This window comes from Hoplias malabaricus, chromosome 11, assembly GCF_029633855.1.
Source record: "Hoplias malabaricus isolate fHopMal1 chromosome 11, fHopMal1.hap1, whole genome shotgun sequence".
Classification (NCBI taxonomy): Eukaryota; Metazoa; Chordata; class Actinopteri; order Characiformes; family Erythrinidae; genus Hoplias; species Hoplias malabaricus.
In genome coordinates, this window is record NC_089810.1 from 33,669,967 (window position 1) to 33,691,197 (window position 21,231).

General features: G+C 40.2%; 1 protein-coding gene across 2 annotated transcripts in view; it reads right to left on the minus strand.

Annotated features, from left to right (window-relative positions):
• The window catches only part of tp53i11b (tumor protein p53 inducible protein 11b), a 47,550-nt gene that overhangs the window by 16,328 nt on the left and 9,991 nt on the right, over positions 1-21,231 (minus strand). Inside the window, exon 1 of one of the 2 annotated variants that reach the window (XM_066685620.1) lies at positions 6,073-6,182. The exons of the other annotated variant lie outside the window; for it this stretch is intronic. Coding sequence (XP_066541717.1) covers positions 6,073-6,150 — 78 coding nt within the window. The 5' untranslated portion in view covers positions 6,151-6,182. Of the gene's footprint in view, positions 1-6,072; positions 6,183-21,231 lie in introns of those variants that run through there. 2 annotated transcript variants of the gene reach the window in all.

Below are 21,231 nucleotides of genomic sequence, written 5' to 3' on the forward strand. Positions count from 1 at the left end.
GCAAACAGAGAGCCGTTCAAACTGCTGGGTTCATTGTCTCTCATGTGTTATGTACCATACCGAACCACAGGCTAAAAACATACAGATAAACTCCCAACTTTCCATACACTTTCTACCAAAACCTACCTTGAATAATAAAACAGCAAACTGCTCTATCAGTCAAATTAGCAACAGAAATGGCAGTGCAAGTGCCAAATACAATACAACAGGAACTGAATACTACAGGAAAATATCCCTCAACAGGATTTCCTCCTCACTCCATCCGAGCACAGGACACGCCAGAGGAAGTGGGTTTCAGTGGAAGATAACGCATTACTAAGGCAGTGTATCTTGAAAGGAAATGCAATTCCTTTGGTTTTTATTCAGTTAAAAACTTTTTTTTTTTAATTGGCATTTTGATTTGATGCAAAACTCTCAGGCAAAAATGGAATCAGTTCAATTAAAGTTAGTGATTCCAAAACAAACAGATTTTCTCTGTGACCTGCTTTGGTCAAAACCCCACGGCAGTGTTCTCCTCCCACTGTGTAAACAGCCCTGTTTAGAATAGCCGTTTCAGCACCTGTTCCTTTAAATGATAATGAGCCACTCGCTGTTCACCCCGACTCTGAGCGCACAGCAGTGAGGAGCGAGAAACAGAAGCTCTGTTTTTTAGCTGTTTTTGCCTGGTTCTCTTTCTTCTCCAATTTTACTCAGTGCTCCTATTTCTCTGCGGCCCGTTGTGTCGGCTTTGCTGCGTTTAACCTTGTTTTTTTTTGTCTTGTCTAAAGTCAAAAGCTGAGCAGAATCAGAAAGTGCGTTAGTAATCTTTTTTTTTTTTTTAATAAATGAAGGTATGCAAGTCAGACTATGGAAACACAAAACTAAAAACTGCTCACAGCAGTTCGTGTTAAATTCGATCAAAATCTTGCAAACGTAAACAGCCTGGCAGCCCTAAGCGCTTGAGAGTTGTGAAAAACAAACAAGCATTTAATACTTGTTGCAACCATTTGAGTAAGTGGTCTTATACGTCAGCGGTTCATATTTTACTAAGTGCATAACGTCATCAGCCTGACCCTGATCATAAATCGCCACAATCCCAGGCCAAAAAAACATTCCTGATTAACTTTAGTAGGAATTTATACCGAAAACATCCAGCCTATCCAGACAGCGAGCTTTCCCAGCTGCCCAAGTCTTCAACCACGTTTTAGACCAGTTCCAAAACAGGACGCCAGCTGCTGGACTCTTGCTGTTTTTTCCATTCTAAAGACTTCTTTCTGGTCACTTGCTTGGCACAGATTCACAGCATCTGGAAGCAGAGGCCTGATTAGAGGAAGAGATAAGGTTTGCGTCCGAAACAGAAGGTAGTGACCTCGATGCCTTGCTGCCTGTGCTGTCTCAAGGGAAAAATAGCGTTTAGACACAGAGGTACCCATGATTGAATTGCATTGCGGCACGGTTCCAAGGCAGCAATACGTCACAATTTCGCCAGGATCAAGAGGTCAGTGATAACTGGATATTTCTGCACAGAAGTATTACATTTAGATATGTCTAACACTTGTACAGAAACTCAGCTCATCCACCACATTGCTGCTACTTGCTTCTGACCAGTGCTGCTGACTGTGCTCATGCACAGGACTCTGAGAAATGAAGGCAGCAAAGGGTACATCTACATTGCCTTCAGAAACCTCAGCAGTTTCACAAAAACACTCAATTCAGACACATCTCAGCGCCTTCTTCCTTCAGAGCACGGCCTCAGCAGACAGCGTGTATGAACTTTCAGACACAGTCCAAGTGTTGTCTCAATCACATGAAATCACTCTGCAAATCGAATCATTTTATATTCAATTACTTAATTCTGGAAATCTTGAAGTTGCTTGGGACAATGAAATCTGTGAAACAATCCTAGCTTACGCCAACATAAGGATAATGTGCTGTTGTGACTGATTAACTGGCTGCTCAGAGATGCTGTTGGGGGAATTCTGTGAATGATAGCCTTAGAATTGAACAATCAATGTGGTATTTCACATAAGGCACTGTTTGCAGAGGCCAATCCTGCCTTAAACGGAAGGTCTACGATTGTGGCCAATCACAGTTATTTGTGGTTGTTTGCATTCATAATCTAAAATGTCTTTTAAGGTGGAATGGTTTGTTTAAGGGGATAAAAACTACTGTTTTTTGTATGTGGCTGAAGTTGAACTTGTCTGTAAGTTTGAATTAACACAGAAACTCATTTATAACTGGAGTTGTTTAGTTTTGTAGCACTTTTGGTAATGCAGTAAAGCCTTCTCCTGAGTTTGGAGACATTTCCACCTAAGGCAGGGGTGTCAAATCAGATCCACGGAGGGCCGTGTGGGTGCAGGTTTTCTTTCCAATCACGCAGAAACCACACCTCATTCCACCCGTTTTTAAACATTGGATCTAATCAATAGATCTTGACTTTCAGTAGTGTAGGGCTTTTGCGTGGTTGAAAAGAACACCTGCACCCACACGGCCCTCAATGGATTTGGTTTGACATCCCTGACCTGAAGGTGGTCAGAAACTGCAAAAACAATGAGCGAATTCCTTTCAATCCCTTTTTTAACCATGATGTTACCAGCTGTGTTCTCTAAAGGTACCTTACATTCTCGGTGAACTGTACAAAGTAATAAAACATAATATACGTTCTGGAGATGAAATGGGGTGCATGAAATCAACACAACTGTAAAATCTACAATTATAATAGAATATGGTACAATTAGAATTAGAATATCTTTATTGGCCACTTTGCTTGCGCACAGAGGAATATGTTCTCCGCATTAAACCCAATCCATGCAGTAAAACACACATTTACACACACTAGTGAACACTAGGGAGCGGTGGGCAGCCCTAGCGCCCGGGGAGCAGTTGACGGTTAGGTGCCTTAGGTGTCATTTTAATCTAAAAAACTACCTAGTGTAGCTTTAAATACCTCTCCTCCTTAACCTTTACTGAAGTGCCATTAGCAGATGCTGATTTCGGACACTGGGCTCACTCCGAGGAACACACAACCTCAGAGGAATGCTTCACCTCTAAAACAACACCCACAGTGATCCCACGAGTGTTCTTGTGTCCTAACAGACTCATTATTCTCTCTGCTAAGCCATGCAGGATTGCATTTCTCCCTGCTGCACAACCTCGGCGTGACCCAATCAGCACAGGCGCCAGAGAAGCAATGGGGCATGCTTCAATCAACGTTCCTACAAATCGCACACCGCAGACGTTCAGACACCTATTCAACAGCGCCAATCTGTTTCTTGCCTACTGGAGTGATGCTGATGCAGTTGCCTAGCAACCACCCAGATTGCATTTGGCACACTCTTATTACTCAAACAATATTCCTTGATGATGTTCCTCTCCTCAGGATGGCACACTCCTCCTTTGTTGATCTATTGATGCTTGTAAATTATGCTTCTGAAGGCTGTTAAAAGGCCAACGACGGTTTCCGTCTCGCCATCCAGATTTGCGAAGCCGTCTTTGAGTGTGTGGAAGGGGTTTTATCGCGTCCAAGTGTGGAGAACTTGGAGAGAAAGTGTCTGAATGATAAAAGACATTATTCATGAATTAGAGATGAGTAGGTTTCATCACACAACCTGAGGCTAAAGAACACGACCTCCACCTCCAAAGAAAGACCCTCCTTAGACTGGGCCTTTAGAGCAAGGTGGCTAGAGAAATCAGAACCGGCAACCTCCATCAATGATTCATTTCACTGCAAGGAATCTGAAAGACGTCAGGCTCCATCCCATGAAAAGCAGGACTGAAAACATTCCTCCACACACACTGGCAGATTTAGCCTGAGGGAACTGCCTTCCACACTGTTCCCACAGAGACCTACACCCAGCAGCCCCCATAATCACAGAGGGAATATGTGAAGTGCAGAATGGCACTAATGAGGGCGTACGGTTAAGACTGGGTCTTCACGGCTTGTACTCGGCTGTTCCCTATTAGAAGGCTATTCCCAGTGGGAAAGCATAAACAGCTCTGCAGCAGGAAGATATTTGGTGAACTCTCAGAGTAGCACGTACTTTCAGGGTCAGAGTTAGCTACATTCGACGACTATTAAACACACGCATACAAATTATCAATAAGAGGGCTCCACACACTCAGTGCCATGTAATACACAACAGGTGCATGATCTCTAAAGCTTTTTGAAAGCAAAATTCGTTCTCCCACTCATTTGTCATTTTTATGGTAACTGTTGTAGTATTAAACACGACTACTGTCAACTCATTCAACAAAATACAACTTAAAAATGAGGTAGTTTAAAAATGGCATAAGCTCCATCAGGAAAAAGTGCTGCAAAACCATGTGATTGATTTGTTCTGTTCTTGGGAATAATACTGTACCCAAAAGAACGTGCAAGTTCAGGTTTCGACCAGTGGTTCTTAAGTTGTGGTATGTGCACCCAGCCCGAGAAATACAAAATTCCAGAGGCAATAATAGAGAGAAACAACGCAGGAATTCAGTTCACAAGAAGATAAAAATCGAAGAAAACGCTCAGCTTAAGGAAAACAATGTGGGCGCTCTTCGCATCATTAGAATCCTAAAACACTGTTTAACACAGCACTGTGCCTCTTCACCTATTGATACAAGTGGCCACTGTGACATGCTTTACGTTTTCACTCATAGCTGGTTAAAGCACATAACAGATATTAAATTGACTTCTTGGGTTTAATTCTTTCAAAATGCTTATTTTTATGATTTCATAAATTAATAATTGTGTTTAAATCATGAGAGTAACAAAAACATGCAAAAATTAAAGCAAGATGTTGCCTTATGCCCCGAGAACAGATGATGAACTGTGGTAAGACTCGGGTGGTACTTGGTCTAAAAAAAAAGGTTGTGTTGTTTTATAAAATGACAACTGTCAATTACTACATAACACTTGCCATAAAATGACACCTGATACATCTATAACAGGTCACAAAGGAGCAACACAAACTGGACAGGGCATCAAACACTCAACCTGTCTCACACACACACACACACACACACACACTTACACAAAGAAGAACCAGGAGATGAATTTCAATTAAAAGCTAACTTTAGCTTTGTGAAGCTTCTCCTTTAAGGTGGAAAGTTTAAGTAAGAAGCCCGAATGAGACTGCGGAGTCTTTTAAGGTGGCACAAATAATCAGAAATAGAATGTTGTCTGTGTCTTTAATGCTGCACGTGTAAAAGGAAACCTGTCCCTATGTCACATTCCGCCACTGTCTTTGGCCCCTGTCTATGGGTTTATTCAGCCCATGTGTTTGTGTATTTTGTCCTGGTCCATGTGTCCTCGTTTCCAACCACGCTGTTCCTGCCCTAGCCATGCCCTGCATTTTTTGAGACGTCAATGGTCACGTGACAGTCCGCACATGGGTTTAAAAGCCCTTCATCTCAGCCATGTCAGTTATTGTGTGTATAATTGTAGTAATGTGTCTGTATGATCCTACATTTATGTTCTGTAAGTTGGTTAGTGTTTATTGTCACCTTGTTTAACTGTGGGTAAAAATTAACCATGCACACTTTAATCCAGTCTGCAATCCAGTTTACACCCCATAATAAACAGATTTCCTATGAGAGATCTTAACTGAGGGTGCTACACGTGCTTTCACAATTACAATGAGTTTGATTCAATAATCTTGTTACAGTTCACAACTAATGGAAAATCAACAGTAAAAACTGATACAAGATACCACTTTTTCTGTACCAAAATACCTTCCTAAACCTTATAAAGTACAGATCCTCCACGACCATCCACACACCTTCATTTAAAGAGAACAAACACATTCAGCTCTAATGAGAAGTGTAATTTGGAAGGCTGCATGCGCCAACCATGATAAGAGAATCAGAGTCACCTGGGTAATACTAGAGATGAGAAATTCAGGAAAGGATTAATGAGGAATCATGCTCTGTGCCTTTCTGACAGTAAACCAATACGGTATGCCCTACAGGATCAACAAAGTGACATGCATGAGACAAAGACTAACAACACATCCATCATTCTCATGGAAGCAAATGACCAAGAGTCAATATGTACACACTCCCGGCTTTACCTCAGGTAAACCTGATAACGTGGTTACGATAACATACCGAGAAGACGTCAGGTGGCTGTGCTGTAAAATCTCCTGAAAGAGTTGAAGCTGACCAAATTTTTTTTAAAAAAACCATAGCTTAATTTCCCTTAGCGTTAGCGTTGTTGTAGTTCTCTCTTTGCCTGATAACTGTAGTTTACAACTACACAGACCCTTTGCTAGTTAAAGGAAAATATCAAACAGGGTAGGGCTACAGACACAGGACGAGTGGAGTCATGCTGAAGAATTTCTCCCTGTGATTAATCCTTACATCAGAATTCATGATTCATCCAACAAGGTTTAAGAATCCATTTTAGGGATATCGAGGCCATCTTCTACGCTAAGGTTATGAAATAAATGGTTTAGGAGTCAGAACAGCATGTAAATAGTGCTGAGGACAGACATGAAGCAACAGGCAAAGCTAACAACACAAACACCCAAGTGCCTAACCTGCTCTAGAAGACTTTAACATGAGGTCAAAAAAGGCTTAGAGGTAAGGCACAGTTCTGGTTCTAAGTGAAAGTTCTAAGTGACCTGCCTTGGTCAAAGCCCCACAGCAGAGTTCTCCAGCTGTCTAAACAGCCCTGTTCAGAACGGCAGCCTTCAGCGCCTGTTCCTTTAAATGATAATGAGCCGCTCGCTGTTCACCCCAATCCTGAGCACACAGCAGTGAGCAGCGAGGAGCAGTTTTTGTTCTGTCCTCTTTATTTGTTTTTCCTCAGTGCTCTTTTTCCTCAGCACTCATTGTGTCTGGTTTGCTGCATTTAACCTCATGTTTGTGCTCTCATATAAATGCGGGTCCAGTGCTGTAATTGGACAAACTCAGACAAGGAACAGAGTCTGAAGGGCTCATTTTACCTCATGTTTTTGACTTAGGCAGCAAACAGAATACTGAGTGGTCTTGTTTCACAGTGTGTTCTTTGGTTAGGCTCCCGACTGGTTTCCATAATATATCCACTTTACATGGCGCAGTTGTACACCTGTGATGACCATTTCCTGCAAAAATTTTAAAGCAAATTTCCACTGAATGTTTCATGTAAACAAAGAACACACTCTTCTGCCCGTAACAGGGCTTGACTAGACCTGTATTAGACTACTGCCAAGTAAAGTAACGTAGAATGGGATGTAATTACGATGAGGCTATACTGCTGCCATTATTCATCCTGTTGTCTGAAGCCAGGAGCTCTGTGGGAGCAGAACAGCAAATCTTAAAGGCCAGCAGATACAAATTGCTATTAAACAGCCTCTGACAGTTCTCATTAAACACAGGACGTAAGCAGAGCCAGAGGATTCTCCACTTGATGCTAAACAGGCCTCACTGCAGGCAGAGGGCAAGTGGAAAAGCGATGGCACACAGATATGGTGGTGGATATTTGGCATCCATTTCCTATGCTTCCAAATGGAAAACAAGGCAGACTGCCACAGAACCGCTGAAGGGTTAGCATTCTTTGACTGAGGGTGTAGCTTATTTAGTCCCATGCTAATCTCCATATTATCCAGAAATGTTCAACAAATGCCCTGAAATTGTCATAACACATGTGCTACAAAAAGATCAGTGTGATTATAATGTTTTTAAACTTTAATGGAGATGCTGAAACGTGGGACTGTCCCAAATTTCCACAACAAGCTATTGTTCATAAGAACCCCTATGCTAGCATGTAGCAGTGTTGTAGCGAGTCATTCTATGCTGTACATAACTGGTATGTCCATACATGTCCAGGACCTTAAGTCTATAAATGCAGTCATTTACATCCCACAGCTTAAGAGAGTTTGGTTATAATGGGAAATGATTCCGTGTATGAATGAATATCAAAGTATGTATTAGCACTCATTCCGTTCTCTCAATCAGATACGAAAGATGTCTGTGTGGCTGTTTGTTGCTGTGCATGTAGGTCGTATAAGATCGGTGTGTTTGAAAAATGGCTTAAATAAATATGTTAATTAATTAATAAAAACACACTCCTACCACAGCATTTTGCTGTGTCTATAAAGTCTATATTTGTTTGTCATATAATTATATTTCCAAATTCCAATTTCCTCCTTGTCTTTTTTCATTTCATGGTAACTGTTGCATAGAATTAAAAATCCTTTGTAATTTTATTAAAAGAAAAAATATATAAATAAATTAATCAATTTTAAAAAATATTAAATGATTATTAATTAAAAATATAAATAAATTATAGTATTAATTTAGTATTAATCGCTATTTTCACACTTTTTGGGTCATTTTTGTTGGATAAAGAACAATTGTCATTTTTAATACTATACAACAGTTAACACATAAAATTAGCTCATAAAAGAGTGGAATAATATGTTGAATTACAACTATATATTTAAAAATGTATTAATTTTACAAAAATCAGCACCTGATGCATCAGGGAGCATTAATCCCACCCGCTGCTCTCCTCCTCTCAAACATCTCTGAACATGCAGCGCTCTTTCCACTTACATAATACCTTCAGGTATATTTACCTTATCACCCACAGGGTTGGTCTCAGGAAAGATGATATCAAAGAAAATATTAGTGAAGCTGTAATTTCACAACACACAGCCTGAGACCGCTGAAGCAGAATAAATATAAAAGTAAATGTACTATTGTCAGTGCACAATAAAATGTGTCTCCTCATTTAACCCATCTGTGGCAGTAGCAGTGAACCTGTCCCAAGCCTGCTTTTCTAATCATATGAATAAAACTATGACTGTCCCATGTGAATCCACCATTTTCAATAATGTAACTGAAAGAGACAATGGCCATCAAACATACCCCAGTTCCTGTCAACCCTTTACATTTATTTACTACACAAATCGGCCAAGTCACTTCTTCTCACACATGTTCACACTCCAACTTCATCTCATTAACAGTTCAAGCAGCTGCTCACTGAAAAGCCCATAATCTTTTTTTTAATCCACAGATAAACGGCAAAAGTTAAATTCCACAATCATTAAATACAGCCATCACGTTATAAACAAGAGCGCTGAAAAGATGGTGTAAGTGTTTTCCATTTTTAAGCTGGCCCCTGTAGAATAGCCTCATCAGACCCAACCTGGTGGATACGGGTGAAGTGTGTTGTAGACGATCACGCTTTTCCTGCACAAACAAACCATTTTACGCCCTGTCAAAGAAGCTTACTGTGAGCGACAGCCCAAAAGAGTGGAACCGTCCTGGAAGCCCCCAGCTGAGCCCTTGGTCCACTGAAATACACCGCTGCCAAACAGCTGCTGCCCAGAGTCCTCTCACAGAGGACTAGACTCCAGACTAAATCAGGCAGCACATTTTCACTAGTGGAGAAAAGCTGTACTCGAGCCCTTTGGAAACATCTGTGTTAGTGCATGAATGGCTCCTTAAAATAAAATCTGATTTTCATCAGGTTATTAAACTAAATACAGGCAGATTTATTCAACAAATTGTGCTTTTCCATTGCATGGTACCTGCTCAACAAGCTTTTTGGTCCCTAGTCGCAGCTCCCCCCAGAAATGTATCCAGTGTTGTCTCAAAACCTGTCTAGAATGGGAACAGTGGGCTTTGGAAACCACAACGTCGGTGGTAATATTAAGCATTGTTTACTCATTGTGTATTTGCATGTTGTTGTTGTTGTTGTTTGGGACCAAACACCCCTCCGTCAGCAATTCAGACAGATCAGTAGTGTTTGTTCCTTCCTTGTTACAGCATCAAGCTCTCGCTGGATTCTTTCACCAGCAACCAATCCAAGGAATGTTTGAACCTCTTCAAAACCATGGGGTCATTTTACAAGCTGCTGTTAAGAGTCGGATAAAAACCAAATGTGATTTCTGCTGTAGCTGGGGTTTAAACGGTGTGATGTAGTCCCTACTCTGCTCACTTGGAACCATGAGAGCGCAAGGACTAAAAAAAAGAGCCCAGTTCTAGGGTTCCAGGACCAGATTTAGCTGATGGAAAAACATAAAAGCAGAGTAGAACGGCTGCTTTTAGTGCCTGTTCCTTTAAATGATAATGAGCCACTCACAGTTCACCCCGACCCAAGGACACAGCATTGAGAATAAAGAAGCAGAAGCTCTGGTTTTTAGCGGTTTTTGCTCAGTTCTCTTACTTCTCTAGTCTCCTTTTTAATCAGTGCTCTTATTTTTCTGCACTCGTTGTGTTGTAGATAATCATTTTCACAAATATTGATTGCAAGAAGATACTTTTGCCTCTTCTGTACAGTTATTTGAAGTTTTATTTCCAAAAGTGAAACTCATTGAGGTATTTTAGCAAATTCCTCTAAACACACAGTCAGCTCCTGTGTATTTTTGGACGTGTTCTTAGAGCAGCCTACTCCAGATCATGACACATTCATCTTTCTGCCTGCTTCGCCCACATCTACGCAGAGCTGGAACTGTGCTCTGTTTCTCTGTGACATCTTCCTGCATTGACTGATGAAGGTCCAGGTTTTTATACGTCCCCTTCTCAACTCTTCAGCAACTTTTCTCCTGCTGTGTTCTCAGTTCTCTTGTGACTGGGTTACAGTGCACTCATAGTGAACGCTGCCATGAAGAACAGAGAAGAAAACTGTATGTGGTAGAGGATAAAAATGAGTTTTATATATTTATATATTATAGCTAATATTGATTATTTACATTTTTGAATATGACCATTTGAACTGTGTAGATTTGTTAAACACTTTTATTAAGACTAATTTATTGAATATTCAAGTCCCACCGTTCTTAACTCTTTCACCATAAATGACTACTTCACTGCATATAAACAAAAAGTATAGAAAAAAAAAAAGAACATTTTTCAACACAAGCTCACACAGAGTTGAGGTCTTTCAACATCTATTATCCATCAAAGAAATCTTATTTCATGTAGGACACAAACGGACACCATCATTCAATGTGTATGACCTTTGAGCCCTCAGATGGCACTGCATGAAAACACTGTTATTCTATCACAATCAGGCCTCAAAATAAATGACATCAAGCTGCTTTACCACATCGCTCCCAGTGTGATCACAGCATAAGGTGCTTTTTATATATATATCCAGCTCCGGGTGCTCCGGTTTCCGGGTTCGATTCCAGCTCTGGGTGACTGTCTGTGAAGAGTTGGTGTGTTCTCCCCGTGTCCGCGTGGGTTTCCTCCGGGTGCTCCGGTTTCCTCCCACAGTCCAAAAACACACGTTGCAGGTGGATTGGCGACTCGAAAGTGTCCGTAGGTGTGAATGTGTGTGTGTGTGTGTCTGTGTTGCCCTGTGAAGGACTGGCGTCCCCTCCAGGGTGTATTCCCGCCTTGCGCCCGATGATTCCAGGTAGGCTCTGGACCCCCCGCGACCCTAAATTGGATAAGCGGTTACAGATAATGGATGGATGGAGAGATATATATATATATATATATATATATATATATATATATATATATATATATATATATATATATATCTGGGCTTTAATCTGGACCTAAAACTTTGTCACTGTGTGTTTAAAACTGGTTAATTTAAATAATCGAACTAGCTGTTCTGCAAACTGCTAAATATATATATATATAATATATATATTTTAGCAGTTTGCAGAGCATCTAGTTCGATTATTTAAATTAACCAGTTTTAAACACACAGTGACAAAGTTTTAGGTCCAGATTAAAGCCCAGATATGGATCTCTGTGCTACGCCCCTTTCCGAGGATACTGTTTGCTACGAGTGTTGATTCCTGAGAATGTCCATAATTAAAGCTTCATTACTTGGCTCACGCAATTAAATGGAAATACAATGAAATTGATTTTAAGATTTAAAACCATCTTAAAGAGAAGGAAGAGCAGAATAAATGCATTCTGTCAGCTCTAATATCACTATTAGAATATTACCAGTGGTAAACAGCGCCATGATTAGCTAATCCTATCATTACATATTGTCGCATAACATTTGGTGTCTGGACTGACAGTGACTCAGACACTAAAAGTGTATAATTTTGATAATTTGTGCAAATAAGACATTAGGATTTTCCTTAATGACTCATGTGTTAATGTTAGTGACAACTAATAACGTTATCTGACAATGAACTTTAATACAAATAATTGCAATGAATATTTTTCTCTATTCTTGTTGCCTGTACGTAACTTTTGATGAAGATGAAGCTATTATTTTCAAATGACTTCTTGGGGAAATAAAATACATGCCCTCATTTAACTATTCTCAGCTGAGATGAATGTAATCTAAAGGCTTCAACTGCAAATTCTCCTGCACAATATCTTACTGTGCCCATGATATATACTAATGTACATAATAAAAGTCAGCGCCCCAACACAGAGTTCAGAAGGATCCTTCAAAACACACTGCTCTTTGTTTTGCTCTGGTGTCGAACAGAGAAGGATGGGTTGCTCTTTTTTGGCCCTTTTTTGACCAAATGAACTGATTCCATTCAGGATTCTTAGAAACTTGGTACAATCCAGAGAACCCCTCCAGCATCTGCACCAAGAACCAAGTCTGTGTTGCTTCACAGGGATGCTCTCTGTTTTAACCAGAACAGCACCAGAGCCCCAGATAAATGGATACGGGACCAGATAGACAGAGGGTCAGGAGAGAGTCATGGTTTATCCATTGTTTAGAGTGGGGTCAGGACACTACTCCTGCTCTTGTATCACTCTTGTATCAAACTTGAAGAAATGCCAACAGATGACACCAAGGACTACACATTGTTATAAAAGACCAACGTAATGGAAAGTAAATTAGACAGCGGTGTACTTTAAAGCAAGTTAAAGCTGGGTAAGCAGGATAGGAAATGCCCCCGATTTTAGAAAATTGAACAGAACAATCTAGGTAATGTTTGCTTTTGATATTTTAGCTCTCTCTTCTTCCCCATGCTATTCCTCAAAGCATTTAAAAAGTACTCTTGCATTCATCCTTCATGAATGATATGGATCTGGCCTCCAGTAAACAAACAAGCTTGTGCTGCCAATGAGCTGAAAATCTATATAGAGTGATGCTCCATGTGTAGTAGTCTAGCCAGAGCAGATTTACACTGGTGTACAACACTCAAGTATTCAAAAAAACAATTGTACTTTTGGAAAATAGCCCTCTGCTGTCATTTCTGTGGTGCTGAGGAGTCCAGGCACTGCAGGGCTGAGCATGTTCTTCCACAGCAGCACTTTTCCACACTTTATGGAGTGATGCAGACAGCTAGTGGGTTTAAGGGACAAAAGCGTTTTACAAAGCAGCCTAATGGCATCCAAATAGGCCTGCAGCTCTCCAGCACCACAGCAACATAACCACTGGATACACTCAATGCAGGAGGGGCTTAAGGAGTGTCACAGTCAAATTTCCTTTATGGTGCATAGATTTAGATGTAGCCATTAAAGCAACACCATCATATTTTTATATTAAAATTACAGTTTGATGTTCCACTGAGCTGTAATAAGGAAAATAGAGCCTCTGTTTTTGCTACTCTGGTTGCAGCGCTGCATAAACAGCACTATGTAACCTTAGGAGGAATGTAGAAATTCACACCCCATCCCTCTCGATTTCTGGACAGTGCTGTAAATGTGATTACATTCTGCAACTGTGGGGAGAGACGAGGAGCAAAAATACCATGTAATACTTAGTAGGTCTTTAAGGAAACACAAAATGTCCAGATTATAAATCTCAGAGCACAAAACATCTGACGTTCAAACATTAATAGGCTCAAAAGCGACCACCATGACAGACTACAGTGGTCTTACATCTGCAACATCTGTCTATGCTTCATTTTTCTTATGACCTAATTATTTAACCATATACAGGTACAATGAATTCTGCTGAAGCAGTGAGATATATATCCATCTCCCATGCCTTGTAAACCCGAACCCAAAAAGGGCACTTGAGGTGAGTGAGCGTCCTCTGAGACAGCTTCTCTTTCTAGGGACTGAGTGATCAATGAAGCTACTGTTGCTCAGAGAGTGGCAGGAAAGCAGGAGGACTCTAGAGACTGGGTGACATTATACCTGACACTAGGAGGAAGAATATTGCCTCCGTCAACAATCTTCCCTGTGGAGGCACTGACAGGATCCACAAAAGCTCAGACCACTGTGACGGACTGTGACAGGATCCTGTCCACCTTTTAGTCACATGAAATAATGACATTTATAAAGCTATTTATCTGAGCAGATAAAAATGTATTTCCTAAAAATCAAAATTCCCATGAGTGTGATATTGTGTGTGTGAATGTTTTGGTTTAACCTTTTCCACATCTCTCCTCATGACAGTCGAATATTATTTGAGGTTATCATCAAATCCCTAATTTTAGGGATTCATTCATTATCTGTAAGCGCTTATCCAGTTCAGGGTCGCGGTGGGTCTGGAGCCTACCCGGAATCACTGGACGCAAGGCGGGAACACACCCTGGAGGGGGCGCTAGTCCTTCACAGTGTGACACACTCATACATTCACTCACACCTATGGACAATTTTTTGAGTAGTTAATCCACCTAACGTTATGTGTTTTTGGACCGAGGGACAACAGGGTCAGGGACAACATCAGGAAACACACTTTGTTCTTCACACTCGCTCACAACATAGCTACTAATTTTAGAAAAAAAAAATACTATAGAAGTCTTAGGCTGCATCCCAATTGTGCACTACACATTAATACTATAGATTATATACTATGTACTAACTCTAATATTATGGGTTTAGCAGCCATGTGAACAAAATAGTAATATAGGACATAATTTCTTACTAACAGGATGAAATGAGCTGTTGCTATGACAACACATGGCATACAAAGCTACGCCGAGCACTTCCCCGCCAAAAGTTGAAACTCGTATCTCCCTCCAAACTGCATAGTTCACAGTGTAGGTCATAAAATATCAGGTTCTGCACTAAAATAAGGCACTGTGCATCAGATAATTAAACTATTAATATTTGATACAAGCTTCGCGTCCCTCTTTCTAACATTATTATTCAACAATATTAGTTTTATAATCTGTGAAGTGCACCATTTAGGGAGTAGGGCACTATTTGGGACAGATTTACGTTTGCCATTAGACTGTGGGACAATAGTGTCCAACATCACCGTACTCAAAATCCACTGGTTCTAAGTGTGTACTATGGATTTTTAGCATCCTCAGCTTTTCACACTCAAACATTACTTAAAATTAGTATCAACCGCACAATTGTGATGCAGCCTTAGTCTGGAGGAGAGGCACTATATGAAGTGCCTTTTCAGTGCATTGTACTGGGACGATAACAGGTCAGTCCTGTTTCTCAAAAGAACACTATGTTCTTGCCATGTTTTCAGTATGATGCATGTAGCGTAACACAAGCCTCACCGTAGCAGAACAAGCTTAGCCATGGTATGCATCAACAAGAGCTTTAGAGAAGCAGTGATTTAAAGTAACTCAATATTTTGAACACGTCATAGGTTATAAAAAGACCAACATCAAACTATAGCAACCTAGCAGTGCTAAGTCTAAAAATTTTAGGAAGAATTCCTTTGTTTGGTGCATGTTCAAACTAATCCGTGGATCTGGAGCCCACATATGGACAAGCATGAGATAAAACGAGCCGTTCCGATTCTGCTCCGCTTCTGACATCAAGTCAAGAGACTTTAGAATTGTCCCGCCCCCTTGTCTGAGACTGTCCAATCACAGCGCTGGATTGGCATTTATGTGAGAGCACAAAGACGAAGTGGAACGCAGCAAAAAAGACAACAAGCGTAGAGAAATCAGAGCACTGAGTAAAAATGAAGAAAATGAGAGCAGAGTAGAAAGATAACTGAGTGAAAACGGCTAAATACGAGAGCTTCTGCTTCTTGATCCTCACTGCTGTGTGCTCAGGGTCGAAATAAACAGGGACCTGCTCAATGTCATTTAAAGGAACAGGCTCTGAAAATGGCCGTTCTGAACAGGGCTGTTTAGACAGTGGGTGAATGTTGCTGTGATGCTTGTGGGGTTTGGACTCAGAACCAGAACTATGTCCCACTGTGGAGAAAAGGGCAAATATGTCCCCTTTAAATAGGTTTAGTAGAGAATCTTTAATACATACATGACTTTAGCTTGTCACTATAATGGCTTGATCTTAAAAGTAGCTGATTACAAGTTCGCCAATGATAAGAGTCGTTGAGAAACCTCCAGACCAGCCTAAATCCTGCTGACTGCGTTCCTGGTGTTGCTATATCTAGGTCACACACTTAAATAGAAGAGCAGAAGCGCGTGAAACATCACGTGCAGGACCCTGCCTCCTCTGGGATAGCGTGGATGCAACTCACTGAGACTAGACTTTCCAATGCAATGTGTGCACTGCAGAGATGATCTAACCACTCACCACCTCCTTTTCTCAATGTGGTCTTCAAAAGCTCCCCAAGCACCATCCACATCCATTCCTGTCCCTTGCTGTCCTCCCACTTGGTTGCTTAGCAGCCGCATGGTTGACGGACGGTATCCAATAAAGCAGTGGGGCGTGCGTCAGCCAGGGGGCACTCCTCGTGAGGAGGGATTAATTGCCTGATAAAGGTCAAAGACACAACTACAGGACCTGGCGTCTTGTTCTTATTCTTCTAACGGCTTGACACGTGTGCCAACTTCTTTTGCCTCAAAAGAGCAGGATTCGGTTACAGATCAGCGTGGGACAGTATGTCGGCTTGGTTTCCACACGCTGAAAGCTGTTCAAAGCCTGGTATTTCGTCCCTGAGGGAGCCAATGGCATCATTTTCCAATGTTTCAACATTAGTATTTCTATGGTCCTGTGTTTGTCTTATTCGTGCCGCACGTCCCAGTGGAAGTCATTAGCAGGCGAGATACCGTATCTACCGGGCTGTCAATCTGAGTCATGTGGCAAACACCTCAGTGAGATGCTGTGAAGTGAGATAATTTCCTGCCAAAGTAAAGAAGCACATCTTGTCCTTATTGTTGGAGACTTTCTATATTTCTGCACTGGTTGTAAAAATAACATCACAGAAGGTACTAGGCCATTAAACAGTAATATTAAAATATCACAAATACTACAACTTGGGTGCCCATATACTTGTCCCCTTGGTCTGGTCGAAGAATGGCTCTTCTAGGACCTTGATAAGACTTTGTTAAGTCGAGCAAATATCTTTTTTTTTTTTCCTCCCTGAAAAAATATCTCTCTTCTTTACTCGAGATAAGGTCATTTATGTCCATTGTCAGAATATATTTTTCCACTGAGATGTTTCTTCAGATTCTTCAGAGCCGGTAAATAAAACAACCCTCAGGGCTGAGTTTGGGCTGTTGGGTAAAGACTAATGTCCTGGAGTCTAGGGGTGGGTGATATGGCCCCAAAAATGGCACTAACAATATTCTTGGCGAGACGATAAAACACTGAACATTTTTTAGTAATTCCAAGAAAACACATTTGCATTCATTATATACATTAAATTTAATATATTTTTTTCATATTAAATTTTATTTATTAAAACATTTTTACGACAAATATAACTGTTTCAAACATTCAGAAGCAACAAATCTGTAAACATTTGCTTATTTTGTAAATAACAGTAACTTAAGATTCTGATTTTGTTTTAAATAATTAACAAAGCATACAAGTCTACCACACAACAAAAGTGCAGAATATTTAGTGTGTGCATAAAAACAGAAAAGTACTAGTGTCACTAGTGTTGACAAAAACATCTTGGTGACAAGTTTTAAAATGATCGTTAAAAGTTGAGAACATTGTATTTGGAGTCTTGCCCAAGATAAGGCCAATCCCATTTCTTATTTTTAACCCTACCCCTAGTTTTTGAGCATCTCCTTGCCCATTGAGCATAGTCACAATGAGTAGTGGTTAAAATCTCCCTGTACGAAAAGAGCCTTAAATGTCAGTCTGCAGTGATAGCAGAGGAGCACTTGTAGACAGTTTTCTGCTTGTTCTGAAAGGTCAAATTCCACTGAAACTATTTCAAACTAAGAAAATACCCTGGTGATCACTGTTTAAAGGTGAAAATACAGACAATTGTGGGTTTCTCTAGTCGCTGTGCAGTATCATAACTCTCAGTTTAGAGAGTGACTCTGAAAAATCTCAGTTTGAAGAGCCATGTCGCCCTAACCATTCACCCTACCCCTCTATCCTAACAACTGAGAACTGAGACCCCCACTCCTAGGCAATACAGAGGTGGGGGGACTAAGTGGTACAGGCAAAGGGGGAAATGGGAATCTTACTAACTGTTATACTATGACCTCAAGCAGGGAATCTAACCCTAGTTTTCTCTGTAGAATGTCCATATGCATTTAATACTCCAACTTTTTTGATGTATATACCATCCAACTCTGTATTTAGGATGAAAAGGATATGGGGTTTACATAATCTGAGCAAGCGTGTAATCAAATTCAAACAGCAGACTCTCCTCTGGGATGACATTATGTCACAGCACGGAAATACCCAGTCCTCAGTGGAGTGACAACTGCTGTTAGATCACGTGTACAAGATCTACAGACTTGAGCATTCTGGGATCTCTCCTTAAAGCATGTATTCCTGTACATGAGTAACATTCCCACTCAGCAGATACCAGTCCCTGAGTTCCCAGAGCAGATCTATGCCATTCCTTTGATTTTGAATGTGGGTATAGGTGTGGCTGTGTGTGACTGGTTGACACCAACTCATCTGCATAGAGAGCATCCAGAAATAGAGACAGCTGAGTGATTGGGGTGTGCAGCAGGGGACTTAGGAGTCTGTGTGTGTTTTATTCTCTCTCTCTTCATATTATTGTATTCATTTACGACATTTGGCAGATGCTCTTATCTGGAGCTATGTACAGTTCCGACCACGATACAGACGGAGCAGAACGCAGCATAAAGGGCCTCGCCCAAGGACTCTTCTTGGTGTAGTGCAGTGTGGTTAACCAGGCAGGAAACTTTACCCTTGCCTCCTGTATCCGTGGTTTGTAGTCATGTGATGTTTTTGCCATGGGTGCCATATTGGGGAGTGATTGTCTCGTTTCAGGTTGCAGCATTAATGTAAACGAAGGAAAACATTACAAGGACACATTTTTCTCATACACAGCTCCTCTCCCTGTGCTGGAGAGAGTCTCACAACACTTAGAAGCACAAAAACTCACCACTGTTTTGCACCAGGGGGTTAATGTATCCCACTGTGTCACGTAATGAGAAGAAAAAAAAAACTGTAAAGATCGGTTAGCCACATTAGCATTTCCATCATAGGATCTAATGGAAAACTGTTAGCAAGTCTGAATGAGTTATTCATACATAGATCATATACATGCTCCAATAATCCTTAATAATCTTATTTCACTACTGTGTTGTTTTAGTGTGTAAGGGACCACAGACACAAGCCACATATTCTTTTGTCTCAGTCGTTCCCCCGTTTACAGGGTAAATAATCTGATCCCGCTGTCCCTGTGCACTGAGAGTGGAATAGACTTTTGCAGGATGTTTTATCACGACTGTCTGCCTACATTATTCCTCTGGTTTGTCTTGAAGTTTAATAACGTACTTCTGCTTGTCTGAAAGTGTGAGTGATCAGTGAAAGTGGTTTCCATGCTACAGCGAAGCCAAACCCCAAATATCATCCTGCACACTCTGTAGGCCACAATTGGTTATAAAATAATGGTTTGTGCACACACAGTATATTGTACACTGTCCAAAAATGTGTCACTTGTGGTGCCTTTTGCTGTCTCTGTGGTGGTACCATCAAGGGTATATATTTGTACTTTTAATTAGGGAACACAAACGTACCTTATTTTATTATCACTGTAGATTTTAAAATTGTGTTCATTTCATACGCCCCGTTTCATCTCCAGCACTTTTATTATGTTTTTAGATTTGACATAGTTCTAAAATGAAAGATTACAAACATTTACCTCATCTTCCAGAGAATAGAATGTAATGTACATTTAAGGAACAAAGCTGGAATTTTAAACTAGGGCTGTGCCATAATCGTATCGTTCACGATAATATCGTCATTTATTAAATGATTAAAAAAAAATCAATATCGTGATAATCATGATATTCTGACTTGTTTACATAATGACTCCGCACAACAACTATTCTGTGTTTGTTTTGTTATTCACTGTGAAGCTTTAAGGTTACTTTTTGTGTAATTCTTTCCTTTTTCTGTTTATACGCACACACTACATTTTCTGCACTTTATTTAAACTTTATATAAATGTTAATAAATGTTATTAAATATAACATTTATTTTATTGTGTTAGTGAGTTCTTGACATTAACACAAGTATTTTTCAGTGTTTTATTCATGTCGCCAAGAATATATATATATTATCACCAAAACACCCTGAAATATTGTGATATTATTTTAGGGCCATAATCGCCCACCTCTATTTTAAACACTGTTGTACCTTTAAAGGTACATTTACACAGTTTGTACCTTTAGTGGCCAACATTGTACCTCTACCGTACCTTTTTTTCTGAGAGTGTACGTCAAAAATTATTTTAGTCAGCTATAAGGTTCATGTTTTCCTGTCATATTTGTGTCTAATTACTGTGTGGTATTATTACTTTTTATGAGTGGTGATGTGCACCATGTAGAAAGTATGACGCGATTTGGAAGCTCCTTTACTGACTGACACAGATGAAGAGAGCTCTGTTTATAAATGTGAGACAGATAAATGGGTCAGGGATCCATATTTATATTTCTTCAATTTTAACATCTAAATGAGGACTAAAAGTGTTGACAGAAATGATAAAACTGTTGAGTAAATGACACAGTTTGAGTTGTGTGACTGACTATTGAGTAAATACTCTGTAGAAGGCAGGTGACCATCCATATTCCACCTGAAGAGATAAATCCAAAAGGTTTGGGAACATAGTAAAAACACTACGCTGTACTCACTCTTTGACACATTCACACAGCTAGAAACCCACTGATACACACCCCAACATAATGGATTTAATTGAATGGACAGCCTGCTTTGTTTCTGTGACGGTGATTCCAGAGTTGTCAGCAATAATTTGTCGAGCTTTATGCCACTGTTTTACTTTTCATGAGCAGCTGTTGTTTTTTACAGCCCGAGGCCACTAACCGAGCAACCCCAGTGTTTATAGACTAGGTTTACTCAAGTCTAAACTATCGTGCTTGAAAAATGTACTATAAACAGTCCATTTCACAGCTGATTTGTGTTGACTGTATATTTAAAGGCAGTTGTTATAATAACCAGCATAATCATCACATTAATCTCCCTTAATATCACACAAGGCCAAAACTTCAAGAAGCAGAATGAATAAATTAAAAAGGACTTTCCAGCCTCTCTGGGAAAAGGCTAAAA